Genomic DNA, 13,088 nt, shown 5'->3' with positions numbered 1-13,088 from the left:
TGCACAAGTTTACCGAAGAGCTCTGCTACAGTGAGGAAGCTGTCAGGGAATCTGGAAGCATTTTTAATACTTGTGGGAGAACACGGCAGTTTTATTTTTCACAGAGCAGAGAATAGATGACAAATGTAAAACAGAGACACAGACAGAGTGGTAAACCACAATGGAGGACCACAGAGTGTGTCTGTGTGTGGGCTCACCTCTAATCCATTTCTGCCTATGGGACAATGGGAATTGCCTATGGCTTTTCTGTGCCATGCTGTACTGATCCTAATGAGGAACGCGTTGCCCCCACTTTTGTCTTTGACCCAATTTCATCCCCACCTCTGAGTTTCACAGCCTATGTTCTTGTTCACCCGTCATACCTTTCCTTCATGTATTACACTCAGTGCTAAACAGACATCCACCACCATCCTTTATTTAATTTACCTCCACAGCTCTGAGGGGAATAAATATTTTCATAGTGGTATTCCCTTGTGCAAATTAAATTTTGTACTGACTCTAAAGGGATTATACCATTACATCGGTCCAAACCTGAAGATAAAATAATCTTACCTCAGCGTCCACTTACTGGCTTTTTCCTTTGTAATCATGTGACCTAAGTATTGGACCTATGTCACATGACAACAGGTGAACCTACTGTAAGGGGAGACATTTACCTCTGTGGTTTCACAATGGGACCGTTAGGACATGGCGGAGGTATGCACTCTTCTGAGTGCCCTTCTAGTTTTTGACCGATTGATTCATCTTAATATATAATAAAATGTCAGAAAATCATGTAAAAATGCCCCTCACACGTTTCCAAAGTTCAAGATCGCACCTTCAAATATCCAAACAATACTCCATTCACAACAATATCAAACAAATCAACAGTGTTAAAAACCATATCTTACCTTAACAATGATACAATTGTCACTGATTGACTAAGCTAAGGAGAGGTAAGGTACAGATAAGGTGTGGCTAAGGTAAAGTTTAGATAAGGTAAGGTTAAGCTAAGGTGTGGCTAAGGGAGAGTTAAACTAAGGCAAGCTTAGGTGTGGCTAAAATCAGGTGACATATAGCAAAGGTACGGAAAGGCTAAATTAAAGCTAAGTTAATGTAATGTATGGATACTGTTTAGCTAAGGTATTAGATAAGGTGTGGCTAAGGTAAGGTATAGATAATTCAGAGCTAAGGTAAAGGACAGATAAGGTAAAGCTGAGGTAATGCATAGATAAATGTTAGCTAAAGTAGATTAAAGCTCTAACAAAAAAGATTTAAAAAAAACGAGCTCTACTAGTTTCAACCTTAAAAAGCCTTTAACATTTGACCCACCTGCAGAGTTGTTTCAGCCACAGTTTCCATTAAAGTCATGACAAAATGAAATATAATGTTTAAAAACAACAGTAAAAGTCGTGTGTAGAGTGTTTTTAATCCTGGAGTGTAATTAACTCAGATACACACAGGAGACCACCCTTTACATACAGTCTATGAGAACATTACATACAGTCTATGAGAACTTCATATACAGTCTATGAGACCTTCACTTACAATATGAGAACTTTATATACAGTCTATGAGAACTTTATATACAGTCTATGAAAACTTTATATACAGTCTATGAGAACTTTATATACAGTCTATGAGACCTTCATATACAGTCTATGAGACCTTCACTTACAATATGAGAACTTTATATACAGTCTATGAGACCTTCACTTACAATATGAGAACTTTATATACAGTGTATGAGAACTTTATATACAGTGTATGAGAACTTTATATACAGCGTATGAGACCTATGAGACCACCACAGCGCAGTGTGGCGCCGTCTCCTCTCACTCAACAGAACTACAAACAAACGTGGCCTGCGCAACCTTTCACCCTCGCTGCGTCACTCTGCGTCATTTTGCCGGGAATGTGGGATCCACGTTTCCTCGTGCCGGCGCAGTGTGTGTCCACTGTGTGTATGTGAGTGTGAGAGTGTGTGCGTGTCGTCGTCACTGTTCATTCTGAAAGCAGCGGAACCGGGGCAGAGGAGTACACTAGCAAGATGGCGGCGCGGTGGGGAGCAGGCGAGGAGATCTTAACTGCGTGCAATGTGGAGTTTTTCTCCATGGACATACTAGACGAGGTAAATGACGAGTTGTGGAGTTTCTTCTCTACAATGTAAACCCACTGTTAGCAACTGTGTGTGTGTATTTTTTAAGTAGCAGGGCAGCGCGTGTTGTGTGTACGCGTGGAAAAGTGACACGTGGATGCAACCGTGGTCTCACGGGTGAAACTTATAGTAAAAGTGCACACTGTTTTGTGTGCCAACAGCCGCACAACTCTCTTGTTGTGTATTGTTGTGTATTGTAACACAACAGATAAAGCTACAGTATAAAGCATGGTGTTTTTGTAGCAGTGTGTTAATGCTAGCTGGTGACTCAGTGTAGCTAGACTCAACCGGCGATGCAGGTTTCCTCCCTTTTTAAAACATCCACCATTAAAGCTAATGAAGTGACAGTTGTGTATATTTACTGTTGGTCGATGTGGCATGTGCACCAGTTGTGTGATCGGTGTGTGCAACGCTCATTTAAGCTGTATCGGTGCGTGTATGTGCTATAAAGCACGCTGTGTCCGAGCCATCAACTCATTCATAACACGTGGTAACCAACACTGCAACATGCTAGTCCTCCATCAGTCAATACTTCAATGCGGATGAGTACTTCTTTACTGTGCTTCACAGTTTTTAGGGGCTTCTGCGTAATATGTTTAGCCATGGGGTAGCTTTTAGGCTCCATGCCAGCACGTTGCAGTACTGTGAAATCAGTTTATCAGTGGTGTAGCACACATTCAGTCCTCCTGCTATTTTATATCTACACAACTATTGCATTCACACACAAACACACTTGTGTCACTATCGCTCTGCAGCACCATGTCAACTTTTCATTCAAAACCTGTGTGTCCACATGTGGTTGAGTCGTGGTGGATCACATGTTGGATTCCCTCACGCATGCGCAGCAGAGACGCCGTTTAATCACTGCACATGCACTTCCTCACTGGGGTTTATAAGTAGGCTTCGTTATGTTTTGTTGTTCTAACTTTTAGTGTCATCGCTGTGGATTTAAAAATCGGGGTCTCTTTGGTTTGTGATTGTAAAAAAATGCATGGGAGATGTGGTGGGGGATGAGGACCCTGCTGGTGTTTGTTGTAGTACAACACGTGGGCAAGGTGGCCTCCCAGTGGACGGGGTGAGGCCAGGATCAAACATGTCTGCGCGTAGACAGCCACACGTGGGTCACTGCCTCTGCGGCCTCTGCGTTTTTAAAGCAAATAACAAAATGTTATCACTTATTTTATAATGGTTTTCTGTGTGTGTGTGTGTGTGTGTGTGTGTGTGTGTGTGTGTATATTCGACTTGTAGTTTTTGGAAAGAGACTACAGCTGTTTAATGTTTATTATTTATTAAACTAGTTAAGACTTGCCTATATTCCAAGATTATGTGATGGTGTGTATTTTACGTTATATAGAATGTATACTTATATAAAGTAAGACAGTGTATTGGAGAAGGTCCAGAACATGCATGCTCTGATCTTGTATGTTTCTGTAAATGCCTCTGGAATTTTGTTTTCTTCTTCAAGCTTCAACTCAAAGCGTGTGCTCTCTGCTGCCCTGTGGGGTTTCCTTTCCTGATTCTCATTTTCAAGGCCCGGACACTTATTCTTTGTTCCAACCACCAAATAGAAAAGTGAGGTTGCCCTATGATTGTCAGACTTTTGCACAAAGTTAGATTTAATGTCTGAAAGGACGTTTTCTAATAAAATGTCAGTTTTGAAAGTTGACTTTACCTTCAAAGATTTGCAATAGTGATTTTGTTTACATTTATTTGTTGATGTCTGGCTTAACCTAGAAATATCCTTCAATTTATTTTATTTTCAGTGTAACCCAAAAAACAATTTTACAAAAAGATACACCTACACTTATACACATTCCATGAACAAAAAGGGAGCAGGAATAAGAAATCTCATGAATCGCCCCCAAAATATATTTTACATAAATACAGATGGCCATACATTTTTTGATTTCCCTTTTCATAAATCAATTAAACTCATAAATCGTATTATAGTGCCTTCTATCATCCACGTCCTTTGATATTAACGTAAACCGTCAATGTTCATTAAGGTCGTCAGTAGAATAACATCTAGGAAAACGAAGTCAAAGGCACCTGGACATGCTCTTTTAAAAGGGAAAATAAGTCAAACTTGTATTGAAAATGCAGCCCAGTGGTTGATGTATGGTACTACAATGATGTTCAACCTGTGGACCATACTCAAAATTACTTTAAAAAAACTGTCTGTGAAATTACACTTTCTATCAAATAAAATCTAATTTATCAGTAACGTTTTATTTGTATAGCCCATAGTCACAAATCACAGTTTGTCTCATAGGGATTAACAAGGTTCCACATCCTTTGTCCTTAACTCTCAACAATAAGGAAAAACTACCAAAAAAACCTATTAACAGGGGGGAAAAAACATAGAAACTATAAAGCTGCTTGTAACTCAATAAATAATTCCTATAGGTTTAAGTTGTTTAAAATGTGCACATACGATTAAAGCAGTGGGCTGCTCTCGGATGCTTTTGTGAAAGTCTGTTAGCTGTCTCTAATGATGTGGTCATTAAACTTTGCTTGCCACAATCATGTACTCGTGGGTGGCTTCCTGCAGATAGTTTTTGCCTGAATCATATTTTCACTGTTCTTTTTTTTCCTCTCTCTTTCTCCTCCAGACTGCAGGGCTGAGCTCTGAAGAAACGATGGAAGCCCTTCAAAGCTGCTTAGACCCCTCCATCCTTTCCATCTTTGAGGACACACCAACAATAGAGGCATGAACTTCAGTATTACAGAAAACTAAGAGACATATGATGTTTAAGCCCTGTTCAGTTGTATGTTTACACTCCCCGAGGTTCTGGCTTTGATCTCATTTTGATGTTTTTATTTAGACCAAAGGACTGGACGAGGAGAGTGAAGCCACGCTGCTAACTGCGCTGACGGAGATCCTCGACAATGTTGACGATGAGAACCTGTCGCCGTTTGACACACTCCCTGACTCAGACCTGCTGTCAGGTCAGAAGGGCAGGGAACACTCTCCGGTTAGTGTCCAGCTGTCGTACATAACTCTGTCTCACTGAGTTCTGCTCTAGACATCACCCTTCTGGCCTCTGAGTTCAGGACAGAGAGAGTGACAATCTGCTGACTTCTGTGGATATAAATATACTTCTTGTTTACTTTGTAAATGTACAATTTACCCCTAAAGTCAATAAGTAATAAATGTCCTCATGCTTTTTGCTTTATTTGACTTTCCAGCTCAGGAGGCTGCTGTGTCTGTCCCGTTCCCCTCCTGAAAAAGATGCATTTTGTAGCGCAAGACCCACATCAACTGGAAAGGTACATTGGCACAATAATCAGTTGGTGTGTAAACTTGAATAAGAGAAAGGACTCAGAGTTTGACGTTTTTCTTTATTTTCTGCACCCAGAGCCTCCCCAGGATACTGGCAGACTCTCTCCAGAGGAGTGATGGCGAGGAAGAAGACGATGGCTCCCTCAGTCTGAGCCCATTGGGACATGCTTCATCTCCTGACAATGACTTGTTAGACTGGGGAGGTGCTACCCTCCCACTTCCTGTAATGTTTGAACAGGACGGGGAAGATGGTGTTTCAGTTAGCCTTGCGGACTTGGTCAGACACATGCACCCGTACTGTATGGCCATTTGTGTCGAGGATGACGACGGGGAACAGATGTTGCCCGAAGGAGGCATCTTATTCGAGGTTGTGGATCAGGGGGAAAATGGTGAACCCATACTGGCCATCCCAGACATGGAGCTCCCGGTATCTTTGCCACTTATAGAGCAGTTTTCAGAAAATGAGCAGAAACTTGCGGAAGAGGTGGACTCTGACAGTTCGGAGCATATAGTCGTTGATGATGATGATGATGAAGATATAATTGTCAGCGAGGCTCCAGTGAAAGTTGCAGCCGCTGCAACACCAGGCCTGTGTACAGATGTTAAAGATGTGACAATCGTAGAGAGACAGAAGGAAGAGGTTAGAGAGAGAAGCTCTTCCAGGAGAAAAAAGAAGAAGAAATCTAAGAAAGAAAGCCAACCAGAGCCTGTGGAAGTAAGAGTTCTCAGGAGTGGTACATTGAGAAAAACGGCACAGGAGGTACCACGAAAGCCTGAGAAAAGATCAGTCAAAGAGAAGAAATGCAAAGTCTCAAAGGTTCCTGTTGCCTCGACTCCAGCTTCTTCTTCCTCTGTGAAACCTAAGAAACTAAACCCATGCAAAACTGAAACAAAAACATATATCACCACTACAACACTATTGCCTAAACGTAGGGTGCTAGTTCCCTCATATGCATCACCCAAACAGGCTCTGTTAAGGGATGGCCCAGGAACGAGTCGGCCAAGCTGTTTACCCACAGCAGTGAGCTCCCAGCAGCCCGATGGATCCCCCGAACAGCTGGCCCCAGCCCCCGAGAAGCTGGAAGTCTCATCAGCAGTTCCCTCTGCTGTCCCTGTCACTCTGTCCTCAGAGAGCCCAGCAGCTGCTCCTAGTCCCACAACACCTGAGATGATAGGACCTGTTTGTGAAGCCCTCCCTCTTGTGGCCACCGCAGTCCCAGAGCCGAAACCCAAATCACTTAGCCTAGCGGAGTATCGGCGGCTCCGACAGCAGAAGAAACCAGCGCCGATGGAAAAGAGAGACGACAACAGCACCAAGTGGCCCAGCCTCCCAGAGCTTCCGAAAGAGCTTCCCCCAATTCCCTGCCTGCCCGACCCCACCCCCAAGGATCCTCGACGCCCCAACCCCCAAGCAGGCAAGAAGGAAGTGGAGGAGGTCAAACCTGCATGGCAGCCACGGGGACCGGCTGCACCGCCCACCCCTGAGGCACTGCTGGTGCCACCAGCCTACATGATTGCTTCATCCAGCAGAGTTTCCACTGCTACTCCAGTTCCTAAACCCAAACCTTCTCTACCCGAACAGCCCCCAGTTCCTTCAGTGAAGGATTTACCCACACATCAAAGTACTGTTGCTCAACCGGCAGCACCTCAAAGTTCTCGGTCTCCAGCATCTTTAAATCAGGCCAATGGGCTCATGTCATCAGCAGATGGAAAATGTTCTCCTGCGCTTTCATTAGGAAATAGTGAAGTCGATGAAAAGTCCCAAACTCAGCTTGAGTCTCGAAAGTCTGTTGAGCTCACTAAAACCACTACAGAGCCAATCAAACCCACCACTGCCCCCAGTGTCCCCCAGAAAACCACTGTTGTTTTCCAAAAGTTGCCTGACGTAACCAATGCCACCACATTCAACCGCCCCATCACAGCTGATATTAAATCCTCCAGACCAACGGAGTGTGGCACCCAGCTCTGCTCTTCTCCAGCTGCACATCCTTCAGACTCTCAGAGTCTAAAGGCAAAACCTGTTCTGCTTATAACAAAAGAGAAGCCCACTACAGCAGTGAAGCCCCAAAAGGTGAAGAACCCAACACAGGAGCTGATTGAGTCTTTCACCAGTGAGATAGGTGAGCATAAAGATGACTGCTTGTCTTGATTGATAAAACATTGGCTGATAGTATTTACCATTTTACATCTGTTTTTTTAGGTTAGCTGTGTTACATCTTCATGTGGATAGATATCAAATATTTGGACATTTGCATTCTCACATACAGCCTCTCCTGATAATTTCCGGAAATGTCCAAAGTTCAGTGCATGTCTGAAAATGGCTCAAGTGACATGCATAATTAAATTGCCATAATGGTGTCCTCTCTTGAGCTCTAGCCCTCACTTCATCTGATCCAGTAGTGTGCTGATGTGCAAATGTAGGAAATGCTGTACCTGCTGTTAGTGCAGTATAATATGTATAATGTACAGTGGTGATAGTGTAAAAATCATTTCACTTGGCTTGTCCATTTTCAAGAATGTTCTCTGAAGTCATTCTACACCAGTCTGACACCACTGTAATTGAACCTGTACCGTTTACTATCGATCTTATTTATGTCTTTGGTCTGTTGCAGCGTGACTGTAACACATTTGTGTGTATGGGTGTGTTTTGTGTTATAATTCATAATGTAATGATCTTTGTGTAGGAATTGAAGCTGCTGATCTGACAAGCTTACTGGAGCAGTTTGAGGAAACCCAAGGTAATCAATAATGGCTGATTTTTTTTTTTGCTGTGATTACGGAAGCGCTCTGTTTAGATCATGTTTAACAATGTTCCACTTTGTATTATTTTGTCATGCCTAGTTTCTGGCTTTAGGGTGGTTCTTCTTGCCAATTGCTTAGTAGCTCAGATAGTGTTGTAACAAGCTAAATGCAGTCGCACTATCCGTTTTCATGGTTTTGTAACCGCAGGAAGTGGAATACAAGACAGCAGCACTACCTTTGGTTAACAGCTGTGGGTTGGTGGGTAGAATGAGTTTGATTTTACACGATACTCGGAGATTAATTAAAGAGCTTTACTGGTCACAACAAATATACTGATGTTGAGCATATTCGTAAGAGCCATCATCAGTGAATTTAGATCATTAGCGAATAGCATGTGCAAGGTCTGCCTCAGAGTTTATAGTCCGACAAAAGTGCCCTACAGTAAAGATACTTATGTCAGGATGTTCTTATTGACTCAAAGCTTATCTGACCCACCTGGAGAGGTGTGTTTAACACGATAGTAGGGCACTTCATAACGGCACATTTCTTTTTGGTCTACTGCAACATTTCCCGTTTTTAAGAGCTGGCTGCTGTGTGTGGGGCGGAGAAGCTGCTTTGTGCTCCTGCCTGCTCAGCTGCTGGAATTTTGCCCTGTCCGCAAATCCATTTAACTCTCACCCTGCTGTCTTTGTTTGGGCTGATGTACAAGCCCCAACTCGAACAAGTGCTTGTACTTCCTGTTCCATCGCTCGTGTCAGATGCGTTTATGAAACACAATAACTTAATACACTGACCATTTAATGAAATTCTTTTGTAAATACACTGAAATAAATGTGATATTCACATATCCACACAGTATCAAGTTTGTGAGTTGTTGGTGTTACACGCTCCCTGTCCTCTGTTATTTATTCACTGTCCCCTCTCTCTTCAGCCAAAGAGGAGCAATGTTTGCCGGAGGTCTCTGGTAGAGCAGCAGCTGTAGGAAACTCAAGGTGAGTTACCCTACAGCCCTCAAGCTGCTCTGTGTGACTGATGGGGCAATGGTTTCTCTGGAAACACCCAGGGGATGTGAAACCTGTTTGCAGTGTGTTTGTGTGAGAGTGTGTGGAGGTGACAAATGCCCACTTTTTTGCCAAGACCTACCGTAAAACCCCAACTGTTCTGCCCACAGTGATGGTCTACTCAGGTCTGAATTTTTGCAACCTATTAAGCTTGTATTTTTGTGCCTAGACTGGACCAACCGAGGTGAGCGCTGCACTGTTTACTAGCGATGTTCTAACACGCTCCTGTGCTTACTTTGCAGTTTTAAGTTGGCTCCAGAGAAAAAGGTTGTGGAGCGAGTGAGAGCAAATGACCTCTTAAGTACTGCAGGTAATTCAGCATGTTATCATTTGGCTTCAGAATGAGTCCATTAAGTCTAATCATTCAAATAGACGCATTTCCTTTTGTTCTGCCCTTGTATGGATTCTGTTCTCTCTGCGCTTCCAGTATTAAATACGCACAGTCATTAGAAACTGTAAATCTTGATAAGACACAAAGGGCCCTTTGCACATGTGTTTGGTATAATTGTGGTGCACTTTCTTTCTCCTTTGCCCCAGCTCTTACTCCTCCAGCCACTCCTCCCCACCAGATGTGGAAACCTCTGGCCCCTGTGGCCCTGCTGGGGAAGAGCAAAGCGGCTGAAGCCTGCAAGTCCAGCCCCTCCAAGATTATCCAGATAGAGGCTCGGCCTCTGCCCTCATTCAAGTCGCGCAGTAAACCCACTCCCGCTGCCGCCACTGTCGACCCCGACCTGGCGTGCATGGACCACGACTATTGCCTCCCCAACAAAGGCACTTCTGCTGGAGAGCCAGGCAGACGCTGGAATGTCAAACCGCAATCATTCATCACTATTAAACCCATCATGCAACCCACTACAGTCATCGCACAGACAACGCCAGCTGTCCTGGCACATTCTGTCCCGTCTACTACGAACCCTGAGTTCACAACCAAAACTCAAGATTTCCCACTGACGGATGACCTGGATCACAGCTCCGTTCTGGAAACTCCTGATGCTTCTCCTGCTCGGCAGGAGACCGATTCCTCTGTTAAAGAAGGAAGCCCCAGGGGAGGGCCATTCGGCAGGACCTACCGTCGTCATGCAGACTCTCGCACACCCAGCCCCACATTTAGCCCCAAAGAAAGGACCGGAGGCCGGTCCAGAAAGAGAAGATCCCGCCGTTCTCCCAGCCCTATGTCCAGTGGTTCAGAGTCAGACTCTCATTCCTCTAGATCTCGGTCTAGATCACGTAGTCCAGCTAAGAAAAGGTTTGTCCCCCAGTCAATACATCTGGTTGATTTCTAGAAGGTGCAAGTTTCCTCACTTCCTTTTTCTTCATTTAGGTATTGTCCCCGTAACTCTGAGAGCAGTTCCAGCTCCTCATCCCGTTCATCATCACGGTCCTCTTGCTCTGCGTCCCGCTCCCCTCCCAGGAGGAGGAGGTATTCGTATTCCTCGTCTCATTCTGGCTCATGGAGTTGTTCCAGGTCGCGGTCTCGATCCCCTCAGAGACAAGCACAGTGGAGTAGGAGCAAGCCATGGTGCAGGTACAGTTTATATATCATGCTCTTCTAGGGGATAGTCCTCATATACAAATACTTTTGACATGAAGTTAAAAAATGACTTCATCTTGTCTTCCTCAGTCCCTCATATGCACCTAGCTATGGTCACAGCGAAATGGAGGAGCCGGTGAAGAGATGCAAGGAAAAAGCCATTGTAAGTTAATATTAACCTGAGTACACGCATGTATAAGCAAATTCTAGTATTGTTAAATTAGATTATCTGATTTACTTTGTTTTTTTTCTCTCAGGAGGAGCGACGGGTTGTTTACGTTGGACGAATCCGTGGTACGATGACCCAAAAAGAACTTAAAGAGCGCTTCTCTTACTTTGGCGAGATCGAAGACTGCACCTTGCACTTTAGAGACCACGGGTACGAAGATAAACCGTGACAATTGGACATTAATTATACATTTCTCTAAAGCATTTATCAGGGGTTATTGTTGTAATTTTCACAAGGATATAATATGAGCTAATTGCACGGTCTTTGAACCTTATTGGTCTCATCTGTGACCTCTTGGGCAAAGCTTCAGTGCTAAAGCAAAGACTTGTTTATAACTGGGGCCTCCTGGCAACACCTCCAGGTTGCTCTTTTAAAAGCAAGTGACAGCTCAAGACTGAACAGGGCTTGTTCATGATTTTCACTGGACAAATGGACTAATATTTTGTATCTTTCACAGGGACAATTATGGCTTTGTGACTTACTATGATACCAAGCATGCTTTCACGGCCATTGAAAATGGGAGCAAGCTGCGCAAACCTGACGAGCTGCCATTCGATCTGTGTTTTGGCGGAAGGAGACAGTTCTGCAAAAGCAACTATGCTGACTTGGGTGAGGCACGGCATCAAATCGACAGACACCAGAGAAGTTCCTGTAGCTCCTTCCCAGAGCCATGTTAATCCATTCAAACAGTGTCGATGTGGTTTGCAGAAGATTAAAGTTATTGGCTGCCGTTCATCCTGATTGTGTTTTCACCACAAACTAAATGCCACTGAGAGCCGTGGTACTTTGTGAAGTGCTGCCAATAATTCTAAAACTTGGCAGATCACATGGTCGCTGTTGGACCATCACACGACGGGAAGAAGGCAGATTGTTGTTTGACTTTACTACAAAGTCTGTTTTTCATGGCTATTAAAGCAGGGCGTAGAGCTTATGCTACTCAAGAGACTTATTTTGTTTGTCTTGCTTAATGTGGAGGTTTTATTGACCCGACCGTTCACAGCACACACTACACATGTGTTTTTAACTGTTGATTCTGATGATATATCACAGCCACATCTGACTTGGATCATTAGATAGTGACAATTTTTTTTTTTTTTACCAATTAACTGTTTTACAAAGAAAATATTGGCATTGGCTAGTTTTTTAAACCCACTCAAAGATATCAACTCCTTTCCCATTGCCAGTAGAGGAGTTTTTCCCCCCTGGTGAGTCATGGTCGATGTCACAAATGCACCAGAAACAGAAGTTCTCACCTCGTTGTCTTTTCATTGCTGCATTTTGCATGATACAAAGAAAATCTCTGTTCTGTAGTTTCCCCAAGATGTAAAAAAAACCCCAAAACAATAAGTACTAAGTCATTCATGGCTATTTACACGCCACCGCCCGGATATTCCTTTATTTGTCCTTTGTCCCTTTATTTGAACGCGATACTGACTTTCTGTCTTTCTCTTTTCAGATTCGAGTAGAGAGTACGATCCATTGCCTGTGAAAGGCAAGTTTCATGCACTAGACTTTGACACTTTACTGAAGCAGGCCAAGCAGAATCAGAAGAGGTAGCAGGAGGCCTGCAGCAGGAAGCAGCTGACACTTACCTCAGAGCCAACAGCTGGCTCCTCACCTGCAACACTGTCTTTACATTTTAGTTGTTGCTTTAGTTTCTATTTTGTTTTGTTTTTGTTTCTGCAAGCTAACACCTTCTATTGAAGTGAAGATTTGTAAAGAAAAGTAGGAAAAGAAGTTCAAAAAAATAACTACGTGAAATCAAATAATTTTTTAAAAATTTTATTTAAATGTAAAATCAGATTTGAATTGTATGGACAGATGATGGTTTTTAAAAAAGGGTGAAAATAAGTGGATGGAGCTACCTGGTTCCTGGGAAAGGATGTAATACATTGACATGTACTACAAACCTTAATTAAAAAATGAGAAAATGAAACATGTTGTGGGTTTTTTGTTTAACGTCTTTTAGAAGAAAGACTAATGAATTTCACAAGAGAACGGGCATAAACTTGAATGGCACTCGGCACATACCCAAGGATCAACCGTCTCTTGTATTGAATCATTCTGCATGAAATTTCACACACGCATTGATATTATTTACCCTA

General features: G+C 43.3%; 1 protein-coding gene and 1 non-coding gene across 2 annotated transcripts; both read left to right on the top strand.

The window, feature by feature from the left end:
* Positions 1–1,847: 1,847 nt before the first annotated feature.
* On the top strand, positions 1,848–12,919 carry pprc1 (PPARG related coactivator 1). Its single transcript, XM_035172033.2, has 14 exons — positions 1,848–2,110; positions 4,750–4,845; positions 4,963–5,112; positions 5,327–5,407; positions 5,497–7,540; positions 8,105–8,158; positions 9,094–9,154; positions 9,466–9,533; positions 9,761–10,469; positions 10,545–10,748; positions 10,845–10,917; positions 11,012–11,133; positions 11,441–11,592; positions 12,440–12,919. Exons 1-14 carry the CDS (start codon positions 2,030–2,032, stop codon positions 12,538–12,540), a joined length of 3,996 nt encoding a protein of 1,331 aa, XP_035027924.2. The 5' UTR covers positions 1,848–2,029; the 3' UTR covers positions 12,541–12,919.
* LOC118119537 lies at positions 11,237–11,372 on the top strand. Its single transcript, XR_004698104.1, has one exon. It is a non-coding gene; the product is annotated as a small nucleolar RNA SNORA50 (small nucleolar RNA).
* Positions 12,920–13,088: the final 169 nt, after the last annotated feature.

The sequence above is a fragment of the Hippoglossus stenolepis genome, chromosome 12 (assembly GCF_022539355.2).
Source record: "Hippoglossus stenolepis isolate QCI-W04-F060 chromosome 12, HSTE1.2, whole genome shotgun sequence".
NCBI classification, from domain to species: Eukaryota; Metazoa; Chordata; class Actinopteri; order Pleuronectiformes; family Pleuronectidae; genus Hippoglossus; species Hippoglossus stenolepis.
This window is presented reverse-complemented; position numbering and strand designations above follow the sequence as displayed.

Coding starts and splice junctions, on each gene's coding strand:
- pprc1 (XM_035172033.2), top strand. CDS start 2,030: ATGGCGGCGCGGTGGGGAGCAGGCGAGGAGATCTTAACTGCGTGCAAT. Junction 7,541..8,104: donor GTCTTTCACCAGTGAGATAG/GTGAGCATAAAG, acceptor ATCTTTGTGTAG/GAATTGAAGCTGCTGATCTG. Junction 8,159..9,093: donor GCAGTTTGAGGAAACCCAAG/GTAATCAATAAT, acceptor CTCTCTCTTCAG/CCAAAGAGGAGCAATGTTTG.